This window comes from Lutjanus erythropterus, chromosome 17 (genome assembly GCF_056507025.1).
Source record: "Lutjanus erythropterus isolate fLutEry1 chromosome 17, fLutEry1.hap2, whole genome shotgun sequence".
NCBI lineage: Eukaryota > Metazoa > Chordata > Actinopteri > Lutjaniformes > Lutjanidae > Lutjanus > Lutjanus erythropterus.
This window is the reverse complement of record NC_139333.1, coordinates 22185357-22208552: the sequence shown is the minus strand read 5'-3', so window position 1 is coordinate 22208552 and position 23196 is coordinate 22185357. Positions and strand designations below refer to the sequence as shown.

Below are 23196 nucleotides of genomic sequence, written 5' to 3'. Positions count from 1 at the left end.
ATCATCTAGTGGTGATCTTACAGATTGCAACCAACATGCCTCAACCTCCCCTTCTGAACAAGTCAGAGAAAAAAAAAAAGTATAAGTCCATATCTAGAGACAGTGTTTGTTTTTTTCCTTCTGGGCTTGCTACTGAAAATGAAATGAAAAATACTAATTAGTCACAATTTTTAAAGTCCCTCTCCACTAAAAAAATGTTTTTCTTTTTGTTCATCCAGTTGAGTGTTTGAGCTTCACTGCATGACAACAGAAAGACGTATGTGCAGAGTTTGACACCAGAAAGAAGTTTTCACATCCATCTGCCTCGCTCACTGAACGTCTGAATTTAAAGAGCCGGGCCTACAAACGCGACTTTGTGACATCACAAATAGTTAGAAGGCCAATCCTGGTTCAGTTTACAAACTTGTGATGTAGAAACTTGAAGCCACCAGTGCAAATGCACACTTTGAAGTGTGCCACAGTGAAGTAGGAGACATCTTGTGTCCTACAGGAAAACTGAAGAAATGAGCAAAATTTGAGTATTCATAGATTCTCAGATGAGGTGAGGTAGAAGGAGACCTCTTTTGTACCTCCTTTGTAGACACATTATTGTTCCAAGCAGACTATTTGTATGTCTTAATACATTTCTGGAGGGCATCTTTAACGTTGTGTAACGTCCAAGCTTGGTTAGATCTCACCCCAAAGAGCCAAGGGTCAAAACCTCAAGAGATGTGTAAACTGGGATTTAAACCAGAGGTCTCTTGTAGCACACACAGCTGCACAATCCATTCTGCTAAAGAGCAAAGCACATTAACAAATGGTCACGCAGCTGTTTTTGTGTCTTACACTCATATGGAGCCAAGCTAGCAGTTTCCACCTGCTTCCAGGCTTTGTGCTCAGATAACAGTAGCAATAAATGTGTATGTGTACAATTTTTAATGGAGTAGATTTGGACTGAAGGTATTCATTAAAAGATCTCCAACTGAGTGAATTAAGTGTAACGTAGCTCCTTTAAAGAAAAGAGCAGTGTGTAATGTGTGTACGTCACGCAGCACAGTGAGAGCGATGGTGCTCATGGCGGAGCAGAAACTTAAACTTAGCAGTAAGCTGTCGATCTGGCAGTAAATGTACAGTTCAGGTTATGATGTGTCAGTTAATAAATGCTGCAGGCTTTCAAGACAGAGAAAAGTCTGGTCTGTTGCTTCAAAGCAGCTGGTAAAGTGAAGACTTCTATCTTCACGACAACGGATCCAATTAGTTCATGTAACTTTCAGAGGTTTTGTAATCCAGCCTTGAACTGCAGCCTCTCTTTTGGAGATGTGGTGAAGAAAATAAATTGCCACGTAAACAAACCATCTGATTCATGAAACATGCACACCAGGTCACTGTGCGCTGACTGGCTGGTGGAATCTCACGCTGTCTGCACTCTGCATTCTGACACGCCCCCATTTCTCCATATAAGGAAATACATTTACATAGAAAAGTATCATGGAAAAAGCATCAACATCACATCATCACATTCAGACAGAATCAGGTGTTGCTGTGCTGTGCAGGAGTGTTTGCTTGTATTTAGATCAGCTGTGAAACAGTTTAGGAAAGAATATTTAATTCTCTGATTTATCCGCTGTGCTGCCTGTGTCTGAGGAGGAAGCCAGAAAAGACACACTTTGCGACTCATAAAAAATTATTTCTTGGGCTGCAATAATCAAAATGGTGCATTTTGTGTCCCTGACGAAACGGACTGTGTCTCTGTGCGAGAAAGAAATGGTTTGACAATAAAGTTGGAAAGAATAACAGACCAGAAGGAAACAGGTTGAGAACAAAGAGTGCCTGATCTGTCAGAACCAAGCAAAGAGACTCACCACAATTAATGGAAATATCCGTAATTAGAATGAGAAATGAGGGTGAAAGTGATGACATCCAGCCAATAATGACAATATTAATAATAATAATAATAATAATCTAGCACAGTACATTCATAAAATGTAACACAAAGTGCTTCACATTCAAACAGATCGTTTATGATAAAACACTTAAACAAGGAAAATAAAACAAGATCAATTAAGCATAAAAAAAACTTCCAGGACTTCTATAAAAGCCCTTTTTAATGAGTGTGTTTTTAATATGCTCTACATTTAGTTTCTAAGACAGCCGGCTGTGATAATTTGTACATATGTATGGTCTGAAGCAGCTCTAAATTTGTTTGCAGAGTGTGAAGAAATTCAGGTAAGAAAATGCTGATGAATCCCAGATTTGTGCAAACAGTTTAAGCACAAATCCCTTCAAATTAAAATCTGTGGTGATGACATGAAGAAGCTCAACCCCACGTCACAGCCTTCTGGTATCAGTACAGACCTCTCGTCTTCCTGAAGGTCTTGATAAATATTGGCGTGAGTGATGAATTTGTTGCTGCTCAGGGACCATCCATTGTGTCTCTTTCAACATTTAAAATATTCAGCGTCGCTCCAGCACACAAACATCTTAATTCAAGGTTTGCTGGTGTGACAAATATTGAAAATCAAAAGTCTGTCAGCGCCTATTAAACAGTCACAACCTGCTGTTTGTGTTCACTTAACCTCAGCAGCTGCAGCTGGCTGCTAATTGAATTGCTCCGTATCACAAATACACAAACACAGGGCCGGCGGCTCAATCAGGGCGGCTGCGGTGGCAGCGGGGGTGTTTCAAGGGAATCGGCGCAGGGTAATTTGCTGTTTCCTTTTTCTCGAGCAGAACGAAAGACCGAAAAGCGACTGACATCAGTGCACAGACACTGATTGTGGATAATAGGGTGTTAGCAGCAGGGACTGATAGCGCTAAGAGAGGGAGGAAGAGAGAGGGAGAATGTGTTGCAGTAAGAGGGGTCTATATTGGCGATGTGAATCGGCAGTGAAGCATTCTGGGGCTTCGTGTTACAGGCCTTATAAGGGCCAGGGCCCCTGTGTCTCTGCTCACCTCGGCTATTCTTAGGCTGTCCGTCCCTCACCCTCAGCAACTCTGCAGGCAAGAAACTTTTCTCCGTCTAAATATTAAGTTTAAAATTGACTTTTGAGAGTTTGAGCTTCCTAAAATTTGAGGTTTTTTTTCTTTTTTGTGGTTCTCATCAGGAGCAACAGTTTAGTTTTTCTGCAGCTTGGCTCTACACTCTGTCTGTGCACCTGTGTGTATTTGTGTATGCCTGTGTGTGTGTCTGTGTGTGTGTGTGTCCTCCGTTTGTGTGTCACAGAGGTTCCACAGCACCTGACCCACCCACCACCAGCACCACCCCAGGGGTGTTTGTCCTGAGAGCTGGGAGCAGACGGGGCAAGACGGTAGTGAAGCCAGGGGCTGACGGCCGTCGGGACAAAAGGATAGCAGCAGGGCGAGGACGCGAGGCGAACAAGGGGCGACACCGAGCGGGAGGAGAACCCACACAGCAGCCGGCAGGAGTTTGTTCTCAGGAGGAGGGTTGACCACATTTAACCGAAGATGAGTTCATACACAGTAACTCTGAACGGCCCCGCTCCATGGGGCTTCAGACTACAGGGAGGAAAGGACTTCAACATGCCGCTCACCATCTCCAGGGTAAGGCCAGAGTCACCCACACAGGGAAGTAATTAAGTACAAATACTCAGGTACCTGTACTTTGAGTATTTATTTTTCTGGCAGCTTTTTACATTTACTCCCTACATTTAAACACAAATATCTGCACTGTCTACTTCTTATATTGTGATTCTTTTTTACTTTGCATCATTTCACGCTCGCTTTCCAACATCAAGACCACATGAAAATGATGTAAGAGATGTAACTAGACATAAAAGACAAAATGAGACCTAATAAAGTAACAAGACAAAAAAGATGTAAGAAAACAGAAAAGATATAACAAGATGAAAATGACGTTACAACTGTTAAGAGTTAGGTGACAGAATTGCCCACAAATTGATTGAAACTGAAACTAAACATCTTCTGCACAGACTACCGTCTTTGATTAAATGACTTGAGTCAAAGATCATAAAAACCAACATACTGAAGAAAAAACTAAGTTACCCAATATGGCTGATCCGGATTTGGATTCAGACATATGATGCACAGTAATGTACAAAGTAAACAAGAAGTTTTTTTTTGATGCATAACTTCTGTTTCAACATTTAAATGGAGCAGATGTATTAAAGAACCTCCTGCACTGAAAAATGCAGTCTTTTCAACAGTTAAATTAACCTCGACGGCTGAAAACCTGATTTTTTTTATCCCTGAAAAACATCTCTTCGACTGGTTGGCATGTCTGCATTTTAAACAGTTCCAAACCAATAATTCATCATAAACGCAGACGTAAACAATGCATTCACACAAACTTCAAAACGCTTCTCTTTTATAACATTTGAATATCCAAGTACAGAATATATTGATGATGTACAGGTGAAAATGTGTAGGTGTCTTAGTAAACACTAAAATTAAGTTGAAGTTTGTGTGTAAATTACACTCATTCAAGCAGTTAAATTCAACTTAGATGTCTGAAAACTTCCTCCTCTTCATCTGAAAATCACTTTTTCACCTGGTCTGCATGTCCAAACTTCATCAAGCTTGTGTTGATGCATGTGCATACTGTATATGCGCGTGATATGTGTGTGCACAGGTGTGATTTGTGTGTGTGTGTGTGAGCAGTTATGTAATGTTGCTGCCTGTATGTGATGATGACAGCGAGGCTCACATGTAATCTCCGGAGAGATTTCCAGAATAGAGCAGCGGTGGAAAGACTGGAATAGTTTTACTGGGGTCGAGGTGCTGCTGCATTAGTCAACTTTTCCCGTTGCAGTGAAGAAAATTTCACATCAAAAATAAGTTTTAAAAAAGAATAGAAGGTGTTTTTTCTTCTTTTTTTGCTTGTAATAAGTGAATAAAATTAGTTTTTTAATAGAGAAAGATAAAGATATTCCAAATGCATTATCAAAAAACTAGTCACTAAATGTTACTTGTAGGTGATCCTGTCTTTTATTTAAGGTAATGAATTATTTTGACCAGAAATTCATATACATGGTAAGATTTTGAGTTTAAGCAGTTTGTTAACACGTCACAGAAGAGTTCAATTATCTCACTCACCCTCAAATTTGAGCTGGTCCCAATCAGCTTGATTAATCACAGCTGAAGTCTAATATTTCTTAGCTCTGCAAAGTCAAATGATCGATTCAAGATTGGTGATTTTGATGACATTGATGTTAAAAGAGTTATTTTAACTGTAAAATCTCTGACAAATGACGTCATTCAAAAAACTGCATAACGTTGACAGACATGGCAAAGGTTAAAGACTTGTTACTACTATTGCAGACATATAGAGATAAATTAAGATAAGGTAGGATAAGATATGATTAGATACGATTGTATAAACTTTATTGATTAATAATTCTAATTAAAAGAAAAAACAAGCAAGCAGCAAAGTAATTAATTGTAACTTCTGCAGCAGAGCGACTGTGCGTCTCTGTCTGGCAGGACTGCTGGTGTATTTACAGCATTTCCTTTAAATAGAACTGAAAGAGAGGTGGACTGATGGATGGATGGATGGATGGAGTGACTGAGAGGGTTGGGAATGGGTCAGGAAAGAAGCGAGGAGAGCGAGGAAGCTAACGTGCAGCTTGTGTTACCTTTAGTAAGCTTTATTCCTCGCTTATAATCAAGTTTCACTTTCACCTTTTGGAGCTGCTCCTGAGAGGAAGGCACAGCCTGTTGTTGTGAGGGAGTGGATGGATGGAAGATTTGATAGATTCAGGAACACTGGTGGACTCACGGGGGGCAGGAGGGGGTGAATGCCCCCCCGTTAATAAATGTTAGTGTTTGCTAGCTAAAAAGATTAGATTAGACATTACTTGCTAGCCAACTAAAAAGTTAATAAAAGATTTGTTTGCTAAAAAGTTAAAATGTTTCCTGGCTAACAAAACAAGAATGCTACATCGTTTGCTAGCTAGCTAAAAAGGTAACAAAACATAACATAGCTTGCTACCTTGCTAATGAATTGATAAAACCTTTGCTTGTTTGTTAAAAAAAAGTTAACACAATGTTACACGGTTTGCTAGCTAGCTAGAAAGTTATCAAAACATTTGTTTGTTAGTTTACAAGTTCACACGTTTGGTAGAAAGCTAAAAAGCTAACACAACATTACATCATTTAATAAAAGCTACAAAGTAAACCAAACGTTGGTTATCTAAAAATTTAACAAAATGTTATATTGTTTGTCTGCTAGCTACAAAGCTAACACAACATTACATTGTTTAATAGCTAGTTAAAAAGTAAACCATGTTTTTTATCTAAATATTTAACAAAATGTTATATTGTTTGTCTGCTAGTTAAAAACTTAACAACAACTTTGTTTGCTGGCTACAAATTCAAGAACATTTGTTTGCTCGCTTCAGAGTTAACACAAAATTACATTTTATGTAGCTAGCTAAAAGGCTACCAAAATATTTGTTTGCTAGCTAAAAAATTAAAACTTTTCCCCAGCTTGCTAAAAGTTTTTTTTTGTTTTGTTTTGTTTTAAGTAAATTGTTTGATAGCTAGCTAAAACTTGAATTGAGCAATATGGCCAAATAATGGAAAATTTAAAAACGTACAACAAACTGCACTGTAAGGAAAAAAGAGGCGGGCTAACAGCAACTGATGAGAAGAATAAAGTACAATGTAACTCATTAGTTATGAATTGAAAGAAAAAAAACATAAGGAAGTCCTTTGATAAAATTCACTTAAATGTGCATTAAAGCAGCCATCAGTATAGATAAAGATTATTTTCCCTAAATTAGCATAGTTTAAGAAAAAGTGGAGAAAATTAAGTCTCTTTGTACGAACAGCAAGTGAATTTGTTTGAACTTCTGCAGCAGAGTGTCTGGGGGTGTCTCTGTCTGTCAGGACGGCTGGTGTATTTACAGCGTTTCCTTTAAATAGCACTGAAAGAGAGGTGGATGGATGAAGAGGGTGAGAGAGTGAGGGGTAGGAATGGGACAGGAAAGAAGCGGCAGCTTGTGTTACCTTTAGTAAGCTTTATTCCTCGCTTATAGTCAAGTTTCAGTTTCACCTTTTGGAGCTGCTCCTGAGAGGAGGAGGGCGCAGATTGTCGTAGCGAGGTAGTGGATGGATAGATGGAGGACATTAACCGTACTCCTTCCCACCTCCAGCTCCTCATTCTTCAGTCCTGATTGATGCTCCGCTGGTGATCGGCCCGCGTCGTATCGATTCACAGCTCCAGACATGTGTTAGTTTATTGTCTTCTGATCCCGGTCTTAGGCAGACAGGGGGAGCTTTGATCCGCGACCGGTGTGACATTGTGTCATTGGATTTGTGTTCATCCGGTGGTCATGTTGAGCAGCAGCTTGACGTGACAGCTCGAGGTGCCATTACAGTTTGACGTAACACGGCCACGGTTTGGATTTCGGTCCACTCTTGCTAAGAAAGGAAAGAGAAATGAGTGCGGTGGATTCATTACGTCTTGTTAGCCAAGTCAAAGCACCGGCCATTTAATATGTGACACACCAAACTGTTTAAAGTATGAAAAAAGCTGAAATAGTTACCTCATTCGTGATATTTAAGTCTCTTTACATGCTGTCTTGAAGCTGAATGAATGTAAACACCTCTCTGGTGATTGGCTGACATATTGATGGAAGGAGTATTTTTTATGGATTCATATAACACAGTTTGTTATATGAGGCTTGCAAGAAAACCACAGTGTTGCTCTTTCAGTAATATCCAATTTCCAAGGACTCAAGTCTTCATATCCATCTCCTGTTTGTCATCTGTTCTGTTTGAAGTGTACTGATGCATATGAAAACATGCATGACAGAGTGCTCAGGCAGTCATATGCGTCTCCATTTATGTGTTTGATTGCACTGAGGCAGCCCTGCAGAAATAATTTTTCTCTGCCTGAAATCACGTTGCTTTTCTGCCTCCTGCCACCTACTGTAACTCTGCTTTCTACATGCACACACACACCCATAAATACAGAGGCATAATAACTGTGATTCAAGGAATATGAAAAATAGTGTGACATGAGGAACAAGGACGAGAGTGACAGTGTAAGAAGTGAAATGAAATGGTGACATGAAGAATTGGGGTTGTAGAGAAGAGAACTACACTAAGACTGGGTTGCACCAACAAATATGAATCTAATCTAAGGTTAGTTCTGATTAGAGTTAATCAAAACTAGGTTTAATATGAGTAAACCCAGATTTAAAATTAAGCACAGCTCTGGTGCACAATTAAGAGTTAAAGTTTAATCAGTATGGAGATGCTTTCTTACACACATAAAAATAAATCAATAAATCAAATATACACTTGAGTGCTGTCAGGACCCTGTACTGGCTACAATTCCTGAACAAAATGTGTCTGATAGCTACAAACAAAATATACCACTGCTTTTTAGCTAGCTAAAAACTTTACAAAATGTTAAAACTTGTTTGCCTGCTTGCTAAAAAATTAACACGTTTGTTTTCCAGCTAAAAACTCATGAAGACATTAAGTTAAAAGTTAACGAAATGTTAAATTGTCTGCTAGCCAGCTAAAAAGCTAACAAATGGTTTGTTTATTAGCTAAAAAGTTAACAAAACCTTACATTATTGCTATCCAGCTAAAAAGCTGACAAAACATTTGTTTGCCAGCCAAAAAATATAACAAAATCTTTGTTTGCTATCTAAAAAGTTAGCAAAACATTACAATGTTTGCTAACCAACTTAAAAAGTTAACAAAACACTTGTTTGCCAACTAAAATTTTTACAAAATGTTTCTTTGCTATCTAAAAAGTGAACAAAACATTACATTGTTTCCTAATCAACTTAAAAGAGTAAACAAAACATTTCTTTGCTAACTAAAATGCTAACAAAACCTTACATTGTTTGCTAGCTAGCTAATGAGTTGACAAAAGTTTTTTTGCTAGCTAAAAGTTAGGCCTCATTTTAAATTGGAGCTTAAAAGTTTGGTGCAACTTAATTTAAATTTAAACCATGATTTAATCAGGTTTAAAAATGAATCCTGGTTGGTGCAACCCAACCTTAATGTAAATAGAAAAAAAGATCAAGGAAGTCTTGAATGAATGTCAGCAGCAGGTGTGTGGGAGGGGTTTTGTGTGTGTTTGGCCAGCGGAGGGGGGCTCAGTAGGGTCAATCACAGTGAAGCCTGGCAGGCATCAACAGCGTTGCTTATTTTTAACTCTTTAACGAGTTGACTGTAAGCTTAGACCCAATACTGTATGCTGCAGGCCTCTGTGTCCATTTAAACGTCCTCTCTGTGTAGCTGAAGCACTAAAGTCTGACTTTGTATCAGAGCCAGACCCCAACATAAGTTATCTCAGGGCGCTTTTCATATAGAGCAGGTCTAGACTGTAATCTTTATGACTTAAAGAGATCCAACAATTCCCACCATGAGCAAGCACTTGGCAACAGTGGGGAGGAAAAACTCCCTTCTAAAACAGATTTAAGAATAAAAATAAAGGCTTGTAAAAGAATGGTTGACATTATCTGCAAAATGAAAGCATTTTTTAGTCTTTCTTTCTTAGATTTAACCATTCAGCCACTGTGCACAGACTGTATAAACAGTCCATATAACTTGCACACTTCATGGCTTTGGTTATAGAAATCCTGCTGCCTTCCTACTTATTTCACCTTCAGATTTCCTTACATGCAGTTTTTAAAATGAAAATAAACATTTGTAATGTATATGTTCAGAATAAAAGCATTTTTTAGTCTTTCTTTCTTAGATTTAACCATTCGGCCTCTATGCACAGACTGTATAAACAGTCCATATACCTTATATCCCTTCCCTGCACACTTCATGGCTTTAATAACAGAAATCTTGCTGTTTTTCTACGTATTCCACCGTCAGATTTTTGTATGTAGCTGTGCAAACTGATTAGACTCTTAGATAAAATGTGGTTCCACTCTGTTGATCAACTTAACACAGAAATGTTATCCAGCCCCTCATCTACAGAGCTGATGGATTAGTTTATTTTGCTTCATCAGCTTTTCTCCTCTGTACCTTTAAGGCTTATTTACTGAGCTGCCACACACACACACACACACACACACACACACACACACACACACACACACACACACACACACTGCATAAATAACTAAGTGGAGTGAGGCTGTACACCTCAGAGGAATAAGTCACATGTCAGCTGAGCTTTAACGCTGTTTTGACCTCAGGTTTACGGCAAAATGAGCTGTCAAATGAACAAATTATTTTAATTTAGACTTCAGATTTAGTTTCTCATTTGACACCTACCCTGATTCATAAATATCCCGCCAATTTGTACCATGTGTTTGTGTAACTGCATATGTTTTTCAGTTGCTTGTGTGTTTCCTGAGGAATCTGTGCCAGTGGTCTCAGTGTGACCTGCTCTCTTGACCCCTCCATAGATAACTCCGGGCAGCAAGGCGGTGACCGGCAACCTGGCCCAGGGAGACATCATCACAGCCATCGACGGCGTCAGCACCGAGGGGATGACGCACCTGGAGGCCCAGAACAAGATCAAGTCCGCCACCACCAAACTGTCACTCACCATGCTGAAGTAAACAACCTGCACATTAAAACACAAACTTTAGTAGCTAATTTTAGGGCAGAAATTTAACCTTTTCCAGTTTTCATAAACAGTCCATGTGTCAACTTTTAAAGCATTTTTATAAACAATTAATTTGCTACTTTCTTGTATGTTTTGCATAAAAAGTTTTGAAAGTTAAAAAAGAACAATAATTATTCAAATTTCAGGTTTTCTAATCTGTGAATGAACAAGTTATTAACATTTAAATCATATTATTCCTGAGGAATCAATCGATTATCTGTACAGTATAGGCCTTAAAACTGTGAGTGACTGTCCCCCTTTTTTTTTTTTTTTTTTAAATCTTTTTATCTTTTTTTTTTATCTTTTATATATACTCAGGTTACAAACATTTAATGCCTGATTATTAAAGTTATGAAAATATAATTCATTATTTTTCAACAAGAACATATAAAATCCTCATTAAAAAACTATTTTCTAAACCAAAATCCCCCCAAAAGTGATAATAAATATGAAAAAATAACAACACATGGTCAGTGTCTTTGTCTATGCACGCTGCTAATTTGGATTTTTGATACAAATTATGAGCATATTTTTTAATGTTGGCATGATGTCACGTAAACTGAGTACTTGAAACAAAACCCTACAAAGTTCACCCACCCCAAGAGTTAAACTTTTACAAATAAAAACCAACAAAGTACGATTTAACAGTATATTTTAAACGATTATTTTCTTGCTTAATCTTCAGATCAAGACGTCCTGCACCAGTTCCCACAGCAACTCCAAGAATGGACTCGCCCATGCCAGTCATCCCCCACCAGAAGGTACAAACACACCCACAACAATAATGAACAAAGAGACACAAACAAATACCAGTTATCCATTCAAACACAATATGTATGTATCTGCAGGTTTATATGTGTCTGTTTTGTATTCTTGTCCCACTGAGAGATTCTTGAATGAAGCCGTAAGGCAGTGTCCTGCTGCCCTCTAGTGTCAGATATTCACAGTGCAACTACAGACAGCCTCTACAGAGGTCAGAGGTCAGCAAACCAAAAACACCAACCAAAAGAAAGGAAAAGACGAAGACAAAACAAGCTGATACCTTTGCTCTCATTTCACTTTCTTTTCCACCCCTCTATCTTGAACTCTTCTCGTCTTTTTAAGGAGTTGGAAACAGTCAAAGAGGAGGTCGGGCCAAAATGTTTTGGAGAAGAAGTTCAAATGGAGCATATAATTTTCCAGAATAAAAAGCCCCTCAACAGGAATCTCTTCCAGGTCCCTAAAAACGATCCATCGACCCCGGTCAAATCTCCGACCTCCCCCGCAACATCTGCAGCATCTGCACCGGGCCGGCTGGGGCAGTACAACTCCCCGATCGGCCTTTACTCTCCCGAAACTCTCAGAGAGATGATGCTGATGCAAGGCAAGTTAGGAGACGGGTCGCCAGCATCCCAGAGGGTTTCGTCGCTAGGGTAGGTTACCACGGTGACAAGTGACCTCAAGTTATGTAATACTGAGAGAGGAAGAGTTAACTCCTTCAGCGATAACCAAAAAACCAACACACCCAGCGAGCTGACGTAACAAAACTTTGCACAAGTGCTATTTTTGACTCAAGTGCACTTCACACTGTCCCCGTTTAATCTCACCTTAACAGCACCGTGATGATGACAAAGTGTACTCAGAACCTTCCCAGCATTCATTCCTCTCACACGTGGCACTATTTCTGGAGCGTACACACAAACATACCTGGCTGGACTCCAGGTAACAGAGGAGCAGATCAGACTACAGGGTCATTTGACGATCTTTAATACAAGCAGATCTGAGGCTCTTTACTAAAGGTCGAGTATCCCCAGCGCCCTATTCCAATGGCTCACAGGTAAATCAAAATAAAATGAGATTCAAGTGGACATTTACTGGGAAACAGATGATGTTGCAAGAAGATAATCTTTTAAAAGAGCTCTTTCTGCTGTTTCAGCTCCCTGAATTTTCTCTTTGAGGCTTTTTGTCTTCAAGCTGTTGCGAGAGCAAAGCCCAGGACACGGGTTTAAATCCTGGTTTGCCTGGAAACCTGCTTCAGACTTGCTTGTGAAGCTGTTTTTTGGTGTTGGTGTAAATTGCTGGTGAGATTACAGGAAGGTGATGATTTGTTGCTCCAGCAGAGTCAGCGTGGCGGTGGATACTTCGATGCCCTCAGACACTAGAGGTCTTTAAAATTATTTAAACCTGTAAACTTCCTGAAGGTTTGTTTGTTGTTTGTTTTTTAATGTATTTATATTCTAGTGCTTTAGCTCCAAATATTTAGTTTTGTCTGACCAACTGTACAAAATCCACTGACATTCAATGTACTATCACAGAACACTGTACTAATGACAAAAAGTTATATTTACAATTAAAATGTTTTGCTTAAAAGATTACTTAAATGTATCATATCAGCTCAACCCAACCATATTTTGTTATATTTGTCTGTTTGGATATGTATTCGTGGGCTTTTGCACATTTCTGGAATATAAAGATAAGTAGAAACTAGAAAAGTGCTGCCCTAAACCCATTTCTTCCTAAAGACGCAGATCTTATACTTGAAAAAACCCCCAAAACATTTTAATGGACATTACTCAAACATGGATAAGCAAGTGTATTTGTCGGAAACTATTTTCAGCTGCGGACTGATATTTGGCACAATTGGTGCTCCAGTGTATTTACAGAAGCAGAATGGTGTGAGTGAGATCAACTGAAAATAAACTACAGTGCCCACTGTCACGATTATTCCTTAATCCTAACCAAGTAGCAGATCTTAAAGCTATAATATGTAACATTTCCACATTAAATTGTCTAAAAACACTATAAGTTACATATTTTGTTGCTGTTGTTTGCTGCTTTCTGGAAAACACAGGCTACGATGGTGAACGTGACTAAACGAAACATAAAGAAAACTTTAATATTACCATGTCAACAGTCACAAAACCCTTTGTACAACGTGCACCATGAAGAAACGACATTGAAGCCTACAAATCTAGGGTTCCCTTCTAGATACTGCCCTATTGAAAGAACGTATCAATCAGGTTTTGATTACACAAACAATACTTGTTACTGACAATAAGAAAAACATAAAATATCAGTAAATTTTAGCACTTTCAACTAGAATGACACTGTCAAAAACAGGTTTAGCGGGTGATTTTTTTTCAGTACACATTTACACATTTGGGTCTCTCACAGAGGCTTTTATGTGATCTTTGCTGAGACTGTAAAGGGCCAAACCAGCGATGCTATTACTCTGACTGTACTGTATGTTGCAATGACAAGCGTTCAGTCGGAGTTAAGCTGTGGTCATCGTTGGGGGGACGCTCCTCGGTGGTATGGCATGAGTGAGGGTGAAGCCTCAGTCATGGGATACTTGTAGATGTTAATTAAGGGCACGACGTGCTTGGCCTCTGACATATCACATCCAGATATCAGTCCTCACTAATCTGTTTCCCCTCTGGAGCCGAGCTGCTTCACTGCATCGGCCAACGGTAAGTCAGGTGTCAGGAAACGTGCTTCGGGCAGATCGCAGGACGATGACGGCAGTTTCATGCCAGCGGCCCCACCTCACCGAGTACTCTGATTCCACTGGCCCGCACACACACACACACACACAGGAGAGAGCAGCTGTTGTACATGGTGCAGGAATGTTCCGCTCTGGTTACACACCATCATCCTGAATCCCCTGGATGCCCCCTCACCCAAACCTGAGACAGCTCCCCCTGACTCTGTGGGGAGACGTTTCACGTGTGAGGTGCTGCCGAGCACGTTCCAATTTACCTACTGTACCCTGAACACATCGACATACTGTATGGACCAATATGTCGGCTGATTTATGTCCTGCAGTCTGAAGCCCCGCCGCCGCCTTTACTGCAGTGGAGCTGGACACATTTACACTGACAGTAAAGGCAGAAACGTTCAGTATGGAGGCCAGTTTACGCCAATGTGGTGGAAAAAAAGATCCTGTAAGTCATTATAATGAGAAACTTTCTCAAAATTAGGAGTCAGTATCTATCATTTTGTCCATGTTTGCGTGTGTTTCCTGAAAGCTTATAGATACAGATATGGATACAGACATGGACAGGGACATGGGTATTGATACAGAGGATATGGATATGACGCAGTACCTCTGGAAGTCATGAGGGCGGTGTAACAGTGTGGCCAATAGTTCAAGCGAAACACAACCAAAGACACGACAAAGAAGTTTAAAAAATCAGAAAGTACTGGAAATGACGATTATCATCAATTAGTTAGCAAGAAGAATTCTCTGTCTGTGTGTCGAGACGTATTTAAAGGCCACACAAATCACTGCCATCTACAATGGCTTCTTCTCCAGACGTACATCATTCCAACATCCTCCACCGTCACCATGTTTGTTGTTATCAGAATCTTTTGACTTCTCTTGCTCGGGATACCTTTTGCCTCTGAGCGACGCCCCCTAGTGGATAGACGCATGTAAATATGCGAGCAGTGATGGTTACATTGTTTAAAATGGACATTTTTGTACATAAAGGTGGCATAAATGAACCTTAAGTCAAGCCACAGTCCTGACATTAGTGGATCAGGTGTTGAGTTTGTGTAGTTGTGTATTTTTGTGGTTGTTCTGTGCTAAATGTGTCCTCGTCCTCCCGTGTCATGTGATTGAGACACTTCTGCTCTTGTCAGTCACTCCTGATGATGCAGGGGAAGCTGGGAAATATCCCAGTGATGACAAACAGCTGCTATTCTAACCTGTACGTGGGATTACAGCACAGCACTGTGGCTGGATAGTTTCCTACAAACACGCACGGTGCCATTGTTATCACCAAAATACCTCTGGTGATTCATTACATTCTCTCCTTCTCTGTCTTTCTGTCTGTCCGTCCCCCTCTGGTGTGTTCCAGGTTATCGCAAACACAGCTGCAAAGTCAGTACCGTCACGTTTCTCAGTATTTAATGTGCATGAGGCATTCAGAGAGCATTTGTTTTTAAAGATCTGTGGTGATTTTTGTGTGGAGTGAAGTTGTGTCAAACATGGATTCATGTGTGTGGAACTCAACTAAAGCTTTAGTGTAACTTAAACAGCATTTGTTTCTTCAGGCAACTGCAACGAAAATCCAAGACAGGTTATTAACAGCATTTGGTCCCCAGAAGTGGAAAGTATTTAAGTACTACTCAAGTACTGTACTTGAATTCAGTGTGTGAGACTTTCTACTGTTCCTTCTTCTGCTTTACATTTATTTGGCAGCAGTAGTTCAGGTTATTTTATAGATCAAGACTTACAAAACATACTTTTCTGAAGACTTATATCATACAGAGTGATTTAACTTTACAATATAGTTTTAACTTAAACATTACCACAGTTTAAAAGAACCTATTTTTATCACTGATACTTCAATATATTGTAATAATTGTTTTTTTCCTAATTAAACAAATTGAAGAACTCATATTCTACTCTGATATATCTACCTGTTTTCCACCTCTGCTGGTCCTCATATTCATTCATATTCATATTCATATTCATTCACATTCATATTCATTCTGTGAATATGAATGGATTGACAGTATATTACTGTGTATAAATGCATGAGCGATGGCATTTTGTGTGTCCTTTATACTGTCCATCCATGTTTGGCAGTAGTGTGTATCAGTTAATAGTAGTATACTGGTAGTATACTACTAATTGTATACCGTGTGTGTGTTTCAGTGTGTGTCATTTGAAATCTGCAGTTAAAGGGCTAATCTGTCTGTTTGGCCTGGTGGTTGTTTTAAACATTAGCATGTTTGGTTTTCTTTGGACTGGTTTAATTGTTGCTTCCATCGAGTGAAATTTTCGAGTGTAGTCATGATGTTGTGATGGAAAAAGATTTTCATTAGACATGCTGTGTCCCAGTATAGCAGTATAAAATACTAACCCTTTAAATGACATACCATGTACTGTTAGGCATCATATACTGTTTCAGAAGCCAGTGTGCAAGACATCAGCATACAGTATTTCACCATTTTGTACATCCTCCAACCGTTGTCAATCAAACTTTGTCCACTTTTCTTTCCAATCTAAATGATTAAAGCTGCTATTGACTCCTTTCAGGGGTGGAAGTAACTAATTACAAATACTCAAATTACTGTGATTAAGTAATTATTCAGGTACTTCTACTTTTATGAGTATATTTTAAGGCCTGTAGGAGGAGTCAGGTGAAATTTAGACTGATGATTCGGAAAAACAGAAACCCCTTTAAATGAATGCCTGCTATTGATAATGCATTAAACATCGACGGTTAAAGAGTAACTAATGAGAGGAATATTTTGTGCTTTTACTTAAGTGTTTTGATACCTGTAGATTTACTTGTAATTTAGTAATATTTTAGTATTAAAAAAAGAAAAAAAGAGGGCTTTTGACATAAATTGACACCAAAAAAATCCCCAGATTTTCTGGCATTAGAGATAAATGTATTGATAACACTTACGGTCATTATTCTATTATCTGTGAGTGTTAATATTAAAGTTAATATTCTCATTGTTGTCTCATCTGGGAAGTTTACCTGCCCACTTACAAATATATATTGAAAAATCCTGCTAATCTAGTGACTTCAATAAATTTTGATGCTTTTCAGTGTGAAAACTTTACCTACATCCTGTAGAAATGCTTAAATTCACCTTGTGGTCAGGCAGTGGGACACAGCTGTAGTGTAGTTTGTGGTGTATTTGTTCTGTGTAGTTGAGTGTTTATTCATAATGTCTCTTCAAAAGTTAAATCTGAGCAGTACAACAGCGCTACCTGTCTGTCAGTTATTCAACTACACGTTGACCCAGTTTCCTCCCTTCACTTTGGTGCTTTTTCTGTCATTTCTCTCTTCTCAAATTCCCCTCTCCTCTTCCTCATCTGTTAACTTCTCACCTTCACCCCTGCACCTGACACCCCCCCACCTCCTCCTCCTCCTCCTCCTCCTCCTCACCCCACTGACCTCTGACCCCGACACTGACAGTGTGGAGTACACTCCCAGCTTCAACCCCATTGCTCTGAAAGACTCAGCCCTGTCCACCCACAAGCCCATCGAGGTGAAGGGTCCGGGTGGAAAGGCCACCATTGTTCACGCCCAGTACAACACACCAATCAGCATGTACTCACAGGACGCCATCATGGACGCCATCGCAGGCCAGTCGCAGGCTAAGGGACACGACAGGTGAGGTCACACAACCGCCAACCAAACCCCTTCTCCAAGTCTTTTAGGGGGTTTCTCCACTCACGCACTTTACATCACATTACACCGTTCAAACCAGCCCGCATGCTGGAAAATTAAAGGGTCAGTTCACCCAAATGATCAAAGAAAACATACTTTCTGACTTACTGCTGGCAGTATCTGACCATGCAGATGGTTGTGGTTTTATTTGCCAAGGTTTCAAAACATCCAGCTCTGAGATTTCTGATATATGGATGGAGTCAAAAGGATTTTCATACTACTTGTATTAAAAATCATTCAAAAAAATTCAGACGCTCACGTTTCCCTGTTTACAATGTTTACTGCAAAGTGGAAGGAGTTTTTCAGGTGTTTAGGACTGCAAAAGTTAAAGTCCTATTCAGTTTTCATTCATACTTTATTTTAACTCTGAAATCCAATCAGGTAGAGACCTCATTCACAATGAAGTCAACTTAAAAAGAAAATATAGGCTCCTAGACACAAAGAAACTTACACATAAGTGGCAATAAGGAGTAAAACAATAAGCCACAATAAAAACTTTAAATTATATTTTATATTTTTTTGTACTATTACTTTGTGCACTATTACTACCTGACTCAAATTTACCCCTTTTGCCAGAAATCTTTCTGACAGAAAGCCTTCCTAACACATGCATAGCAGTCTATTTTAACCCAAACCATCTTTTCCTAAACCTAACAGAGGTTAGGTTTGTTACCTAGAGGTAACCGAACAGGACCTTACCTCACTGCATATTCTTAGCACATGGCTATCCTTAGCTGGCTTCAGAGCAGGGCTGTCAAGCCCTAGGCTAAAGTTGGGGTTAGCCCACTTTAGAATGGGGGAGGGCTGTGCCAGTGTGAAGGCTCTCTTAGCCTGGAGCTGAGTGCAGTGTGAAAAGCCCCTAAAAGTAATAAGGCAAATATGATTTTCAAATGGAAGTTAAACTTGTCAACGTTGGACCACAAACTTTGTCCCTCTTTATATTATGTCATCTGACTTCCCACTAGAAGCCTTTTCCCAGAAAGAGCTTTCGGGATTTTAATTTCTCTAAAATTCAACTGGAATTCTTATTTATCAGTTTCTTCCACAATTATTGTTAATGACTGAATGATTGATAACAATTATGGGCCGGGGGGATCTCAAAACCTTGGCAAAAAAAAAAATATATATCAACATGGCTGTAAATCTTCAGCAGAAAGTGAGAATATATGGTTTTTTGTTCACTTTGATGGATCAATCCTTTAAAATTCTTTGCCCGAAAAGCCCAAACAAAGAGCAGCATTTGAAAGCGTACCTTAAGCCCACGCTGCTACAACTCCACTTTACTGTACGTCCGGGCTTTTCCATGTTGTCCCTGTCCGTGTCACGTACTCCTCCGTGCCTTTCACCCACTTTCCTCTCCTCATTCCATCCACAAACAAACAACCAACCACACCTGCGCTGTCCTCCACCCATCCTCCCCCATCCTCCCTTCCCGGTTGTGACCTCAGTGAGGAGGCGGGCTCCCCCTTGGCGTAAGTACAGCGGTGCTCCTTTTCCATCCGGCCTCTCCTCATCATACGTGTCTCCTTCGTCTCACGACTTCATAACAGCTTGTGCATTGCTCCATGTCTCTCATAAACTAACATCCCACTGAAAATACTTTAAAATCAGCGTCTATTTTTGTCTTCTTTGTGGTGTATTATGTTTTTAATGTGTTTCTGAGGTGCTATGTGTCAAACCAAAGTGTTTGATGGAAGTACTTAAAAGTACTTTTGCCAAAGTGTGAGAGTGTTTAGGGATTTTTTATGTTTTTTTTTTGGGTCCTCCTGTTAAAAAGCAGCCAGTAGCATCACAGCCTCTGGAACCTGACCGGGATGTCATGGCATGGGAGTGTTCTGAGTATCCAATCATCACAGGTTTTCAAACGGTCTGATCAGTATTGACTCACTTTTCTAACATTCATTAAAAATTTCTAAAAGTTAACTATCCAGTCATGTTGCTGTGTAAACTCACTCCAGAATCTATCGTACACTACCGTACAGTACAGGCACCTTCAACGTGGAACTATGGGACAACACAAAGACGGTGAACGTGAACAATGAACAAACAGACTGTGTGTAAAGCCGCGCAAATGCAATTAATGATCGTAATGTAATAATGCCCATAATAATGAAAGAATGGAGCCCAGTGAGGCCTCACTAGCAAATAGAAAAAGAGTTTCTGCAAGTTTCAACAAAATTAAGACCTTCATGAATGCAATTTAAGACCAATTTCACATCCATACTGACAATAAAGTACAAAGGACATGAAGGAAAGTCCCAGAATTACATGCAAAACATGTTTTTCTGACTTCCCATGCAACTCTAACACCTTTATACCCAAAGTTCCTAATTTGAGTGTTTTCTTGGTTCTACACAGGCTTCAACCATGCTCTGTTCTCGAGCCAGACCTTGCTGCACTTGCACTTACCCATATTAGTTAAAAATAACGTTATCAGAAACAATTTGAACTTATTTCACAGCTATTTCTTGATGAGGCCACAATAGCCAAGCTACGCACTACATTGCAACATGTTAGCTGCGTGTGTTCCTGTATTTTATTGGTCATGCATACAACAATTCTAGGCCCACATGGGATTACAAGCAGTATTGGAGTATTCCAGTTATTTACTCAAGTAAAATTAACATGGAACTTTTAACTGGTTTCTCAGTTTATTACGGATGCATCTTGAAGATTGACTATTTCTACGTGGTTGGATTCTCTGGCGTGCAGACCAGAACAGCCTGTGTTTTGATTTTTCAAGGCAAAGTTGCAGTGAGTGAGATAATATATCATGGGCATTCAGTCGATTATGATCATCTATTACATTTGGGGGCTTTAAACACAGTACATACTACACACTCAGAGTTCTAACAGTACTCTCTGTCCTGCAGTGGAGCTCTGCCTGTCAAGGACCCGGTGGTAGACTGTGCATCTCCGGTTTACCAGGCAGTGATCAGGCCAGGAGAAGCCCCCGATATGTCTGAATGGGCTCGTCGTGCTGCCAACCTGCAGTCCAAGAGCTTCAGGATCCTGGCCCACATCACTGGCACTGAATACCGTCAGTACACCCCTTCTCTCTTACCTCTTTTTGTCTTTTCATACCTCCTCTCTTGATCTTTCTGATACCCTTCTCTTCTGATCCTTACTTCTTGTTCAGATTCATTTAGCGTAGCATCAGTGAGTCCTTATCCTTATCCTTTTCTCTCCATGCAGTGCAAGACCCAGATGAGGAAGCCCTGCAGAGGTCGAGGTAAGATGGGAAAAAAGTGAGAAGACTTTAAGGGTATTTGTACATTTGTTCACTGGTTCTCAACCTGGGGGTCGCAACCTCTCCTTGGGGTGTCAAAGCTTCACTGGAAGTCACAAACAGGATGAGTCCATGGTTAATAGACCTGAATACAAGCCTTATTCACAGAGCCTGCTAACAACCAGAGAGCTAAAAGTCATGTGTCAAGGAGAATGTAACGCCAACCTTTTCAAGACATTTGTTGAATGCATATAAGAGGAAGGCTGTGTTTATACAGTTGAAATATTTTGGCACAAAGAAGCGAAATGATTTAAGCAGCTCCAGCCATTTCACTTTTGGCTGCATTTAAACAGGAATATTAGTGAAATATTAATTTTTCCTGAGTTACGTAAACAGAAAAATAAATGCAAAGAGTGAAATATTTTGTGCAGGTAAACGTAATCACTGTTGAACTGTTAAAAGTGCAAATATTACCTGATGTAACATGCTTGTCCTGACTTCCACACCATCAGAGAGAAGTTCGAGTCGGAGGTGAAAGGGCCCCGCTTTGCCAAGCTGAAGAACTGGCACCAAGGACTGTCTTCACAGATCCTCAACGTCCAGGAATAAAGAGGAGCAGGAGAGACAGTGAGAGAGAGGACATGTATAAGAAGGACATGGACAAAAAGCACAGGAGTTATCAGGAAGAGGGGATAAATTATGGAGGGAAAAAAAGGAGCAGGAGGGGGAGGAAACTCCTCAGGAATGTGAGATAGAGTTGTAGCCTAGATTAGTAGAATGTGAGATACTAACTGTTAGTGTGAGAATGCTATGTGTTCATAAGCTTGATATTACCTGTCAAATGTGTCTGTCTGCTGCTAAGACCTGATCTCGCATTTGGGTTTTTTCTTTCTTTCTTTGTTTCTTGTTTGTTTGGGTTCTGTCTCTCTTAAATGAAAGGGAAATTGTACAAAAAATAGTAAGTATTCAAGTGAAAATTCAGGACTCATGATGTCTCTTTTAGTACATAAAGCGCATTCACAAACATATGAATTTTAACACTTTAAGCATGCTTGTGAGAAGGCACACAAGGATAGAGATTTACCTACATGCACAAATACAGTATGTACAAAAATGCACTCAAAAAATGTACTGATATCAATGTGAATAAATGTTTTCTTAAAACCATACGGCTGAGTGAACTGTTATAAACTCATGGATGAAACACACGTGTTACTCTGTCTTGAAATTAAAAAACTGGAGGCACGGTCGCGAGTGACAGTCGACATTCCTCCATCGATGAGACACTTTTAGCGCCGGTGGTGTGGCAGACGGCGTGTTTTGACTTTGCAGAGACAAGCATCACTCTGGAAGAGCATCTGATAGCTTTTGACAGAATATTGTGACTGTTTATCAGCTGAGGCGACGTGGACAATGACACAGCTACAGCACCTTTTCCTTTAATTCTGTTTTGGTCTCCATCAACTCTTGAGAAAAATATGCAGTCCTTTAGCAGGTGTTCTTTTTTGGCCTTGGCTAGCTGAAGTAAGGTAGTCACTTACTTTGTGAAATAGTGTAAAAAGCTCTGTAGAGACGTGGGTAAATGCATAGTTGGATTATAATTCACTTGGGGTTCATCACTACGTGCTAGCTCTCATTACACAAAGTCATTTGGCATTGGTGCAGCTTTAAATCACAAAAACGAAGATTTGAGACATGATGGATGCTACAGAGCACATCGAGCCTGGTCAGGAAGTCAGACACAGAAACAGCAAAGATAATCCCGTCAATTTTCAAAATTTAAGGCCATGTACAGACTCACACTCAAAAAGGAGACAAACAATTAACTATTTAAATATCTAGCCTACTTACACATGGTAGAAGCATAAAGAAAATCAAGGATAAATGATCAAATCAACAAAATTTGAGCAAGTAATGTGAAAAGGCTGTGTAAAGTGAGCAAGGCTGGCAGGAGCCATGTGGAAGACGGATCAAAACCGAGGCGTAGACATGACCTGCCCAGTGGAATCAAAGAGTAAGGCCATGAAAACACAGTGATTCTTATTTTCAAGTGAATATACATAAATAAAAAACTACTTATGGATGTTATATTCCATGTCTGTCATATTCCGACAATAAACCTAAATAAAAAATCAAAAACCATCCAATTTTGTTGGTAAGCATAAGAAACCTAAATATGGAGCCCATTTCTGCCAATGTGATGAAGAAAGGATTATGTAAGTCATTATAATGAGAAATGT

At 39.6% G+C, this 23196-nt stretch overlaps 1 protein-coding gene across 2 annotated transcripts; it reads left to right on the top strand.

The window, feature by feature from the left end:
• The first annotated feature begins 2831 nt into the window (after positions 1 to 2831).
• On the top strand, positions 2832 to 22125 carry ldb3b (LIM domain binding 3b). 2 transcript variants are annotated; one of them, XM_084740366.1, is made up of 10 exons: positions 2833 to 2979; positions 3203 to 3540; positions 10347 to 10498; positions 11235 to 11310; positions 15391 to 15413; positions 17473 to 17670; positions 19176 to 19199; positions 20601 to 20767; positions 20923 to 20959; positions 21469 to 22125. In XM_084740366.1, exons 2-10 carry the CDS (start codon positions 3445 to 3447, stop codon positions 21563 to 21565), a joined length of 870 nt encoding a protein of 289 aa, XP_084596492.1. In that variant the 5' UTR covers positions 2833 to 2979; positions 3203 to 3444; the 3' UTR covers positions 21566 to 22125. The 2 variants fall into 2 exon arrangements, with proteins under 2 accessions (XP_084596493.1, XP_084596492.1); XM_084740367.1 differs by lacking the exon at positions 19176 to 19199 and having other exon boundaries at positions 2832 to 2979.
• The last annotated feature ends 1071 nt before the right edge of the window (positions 22126 to 23196 follow it).

Coding starts and splice junctions, on each gene's coding strand:
- ldb3b (XM_084740366.1), top strand. CDS start 3,445: ATGAGTTCATACACAGTAACTCTGAACGGCCCCGCTCCATGGGGCTTC. Junction 17,671..19,175: donor CAGGCTAAGGGACACGACAG/GTGAGGTCACAC, acceptor TTGTGACCTCAG/TGAGGAGGCGGGCTCCCCCT. Junction 20,960..21,468: donor GAAGCCCTGCAGAGGTCGAG/GTAAGATGGGAA, acceptor CCACACCATCAG/AGAGAAGTTCGAGTCGGAGG.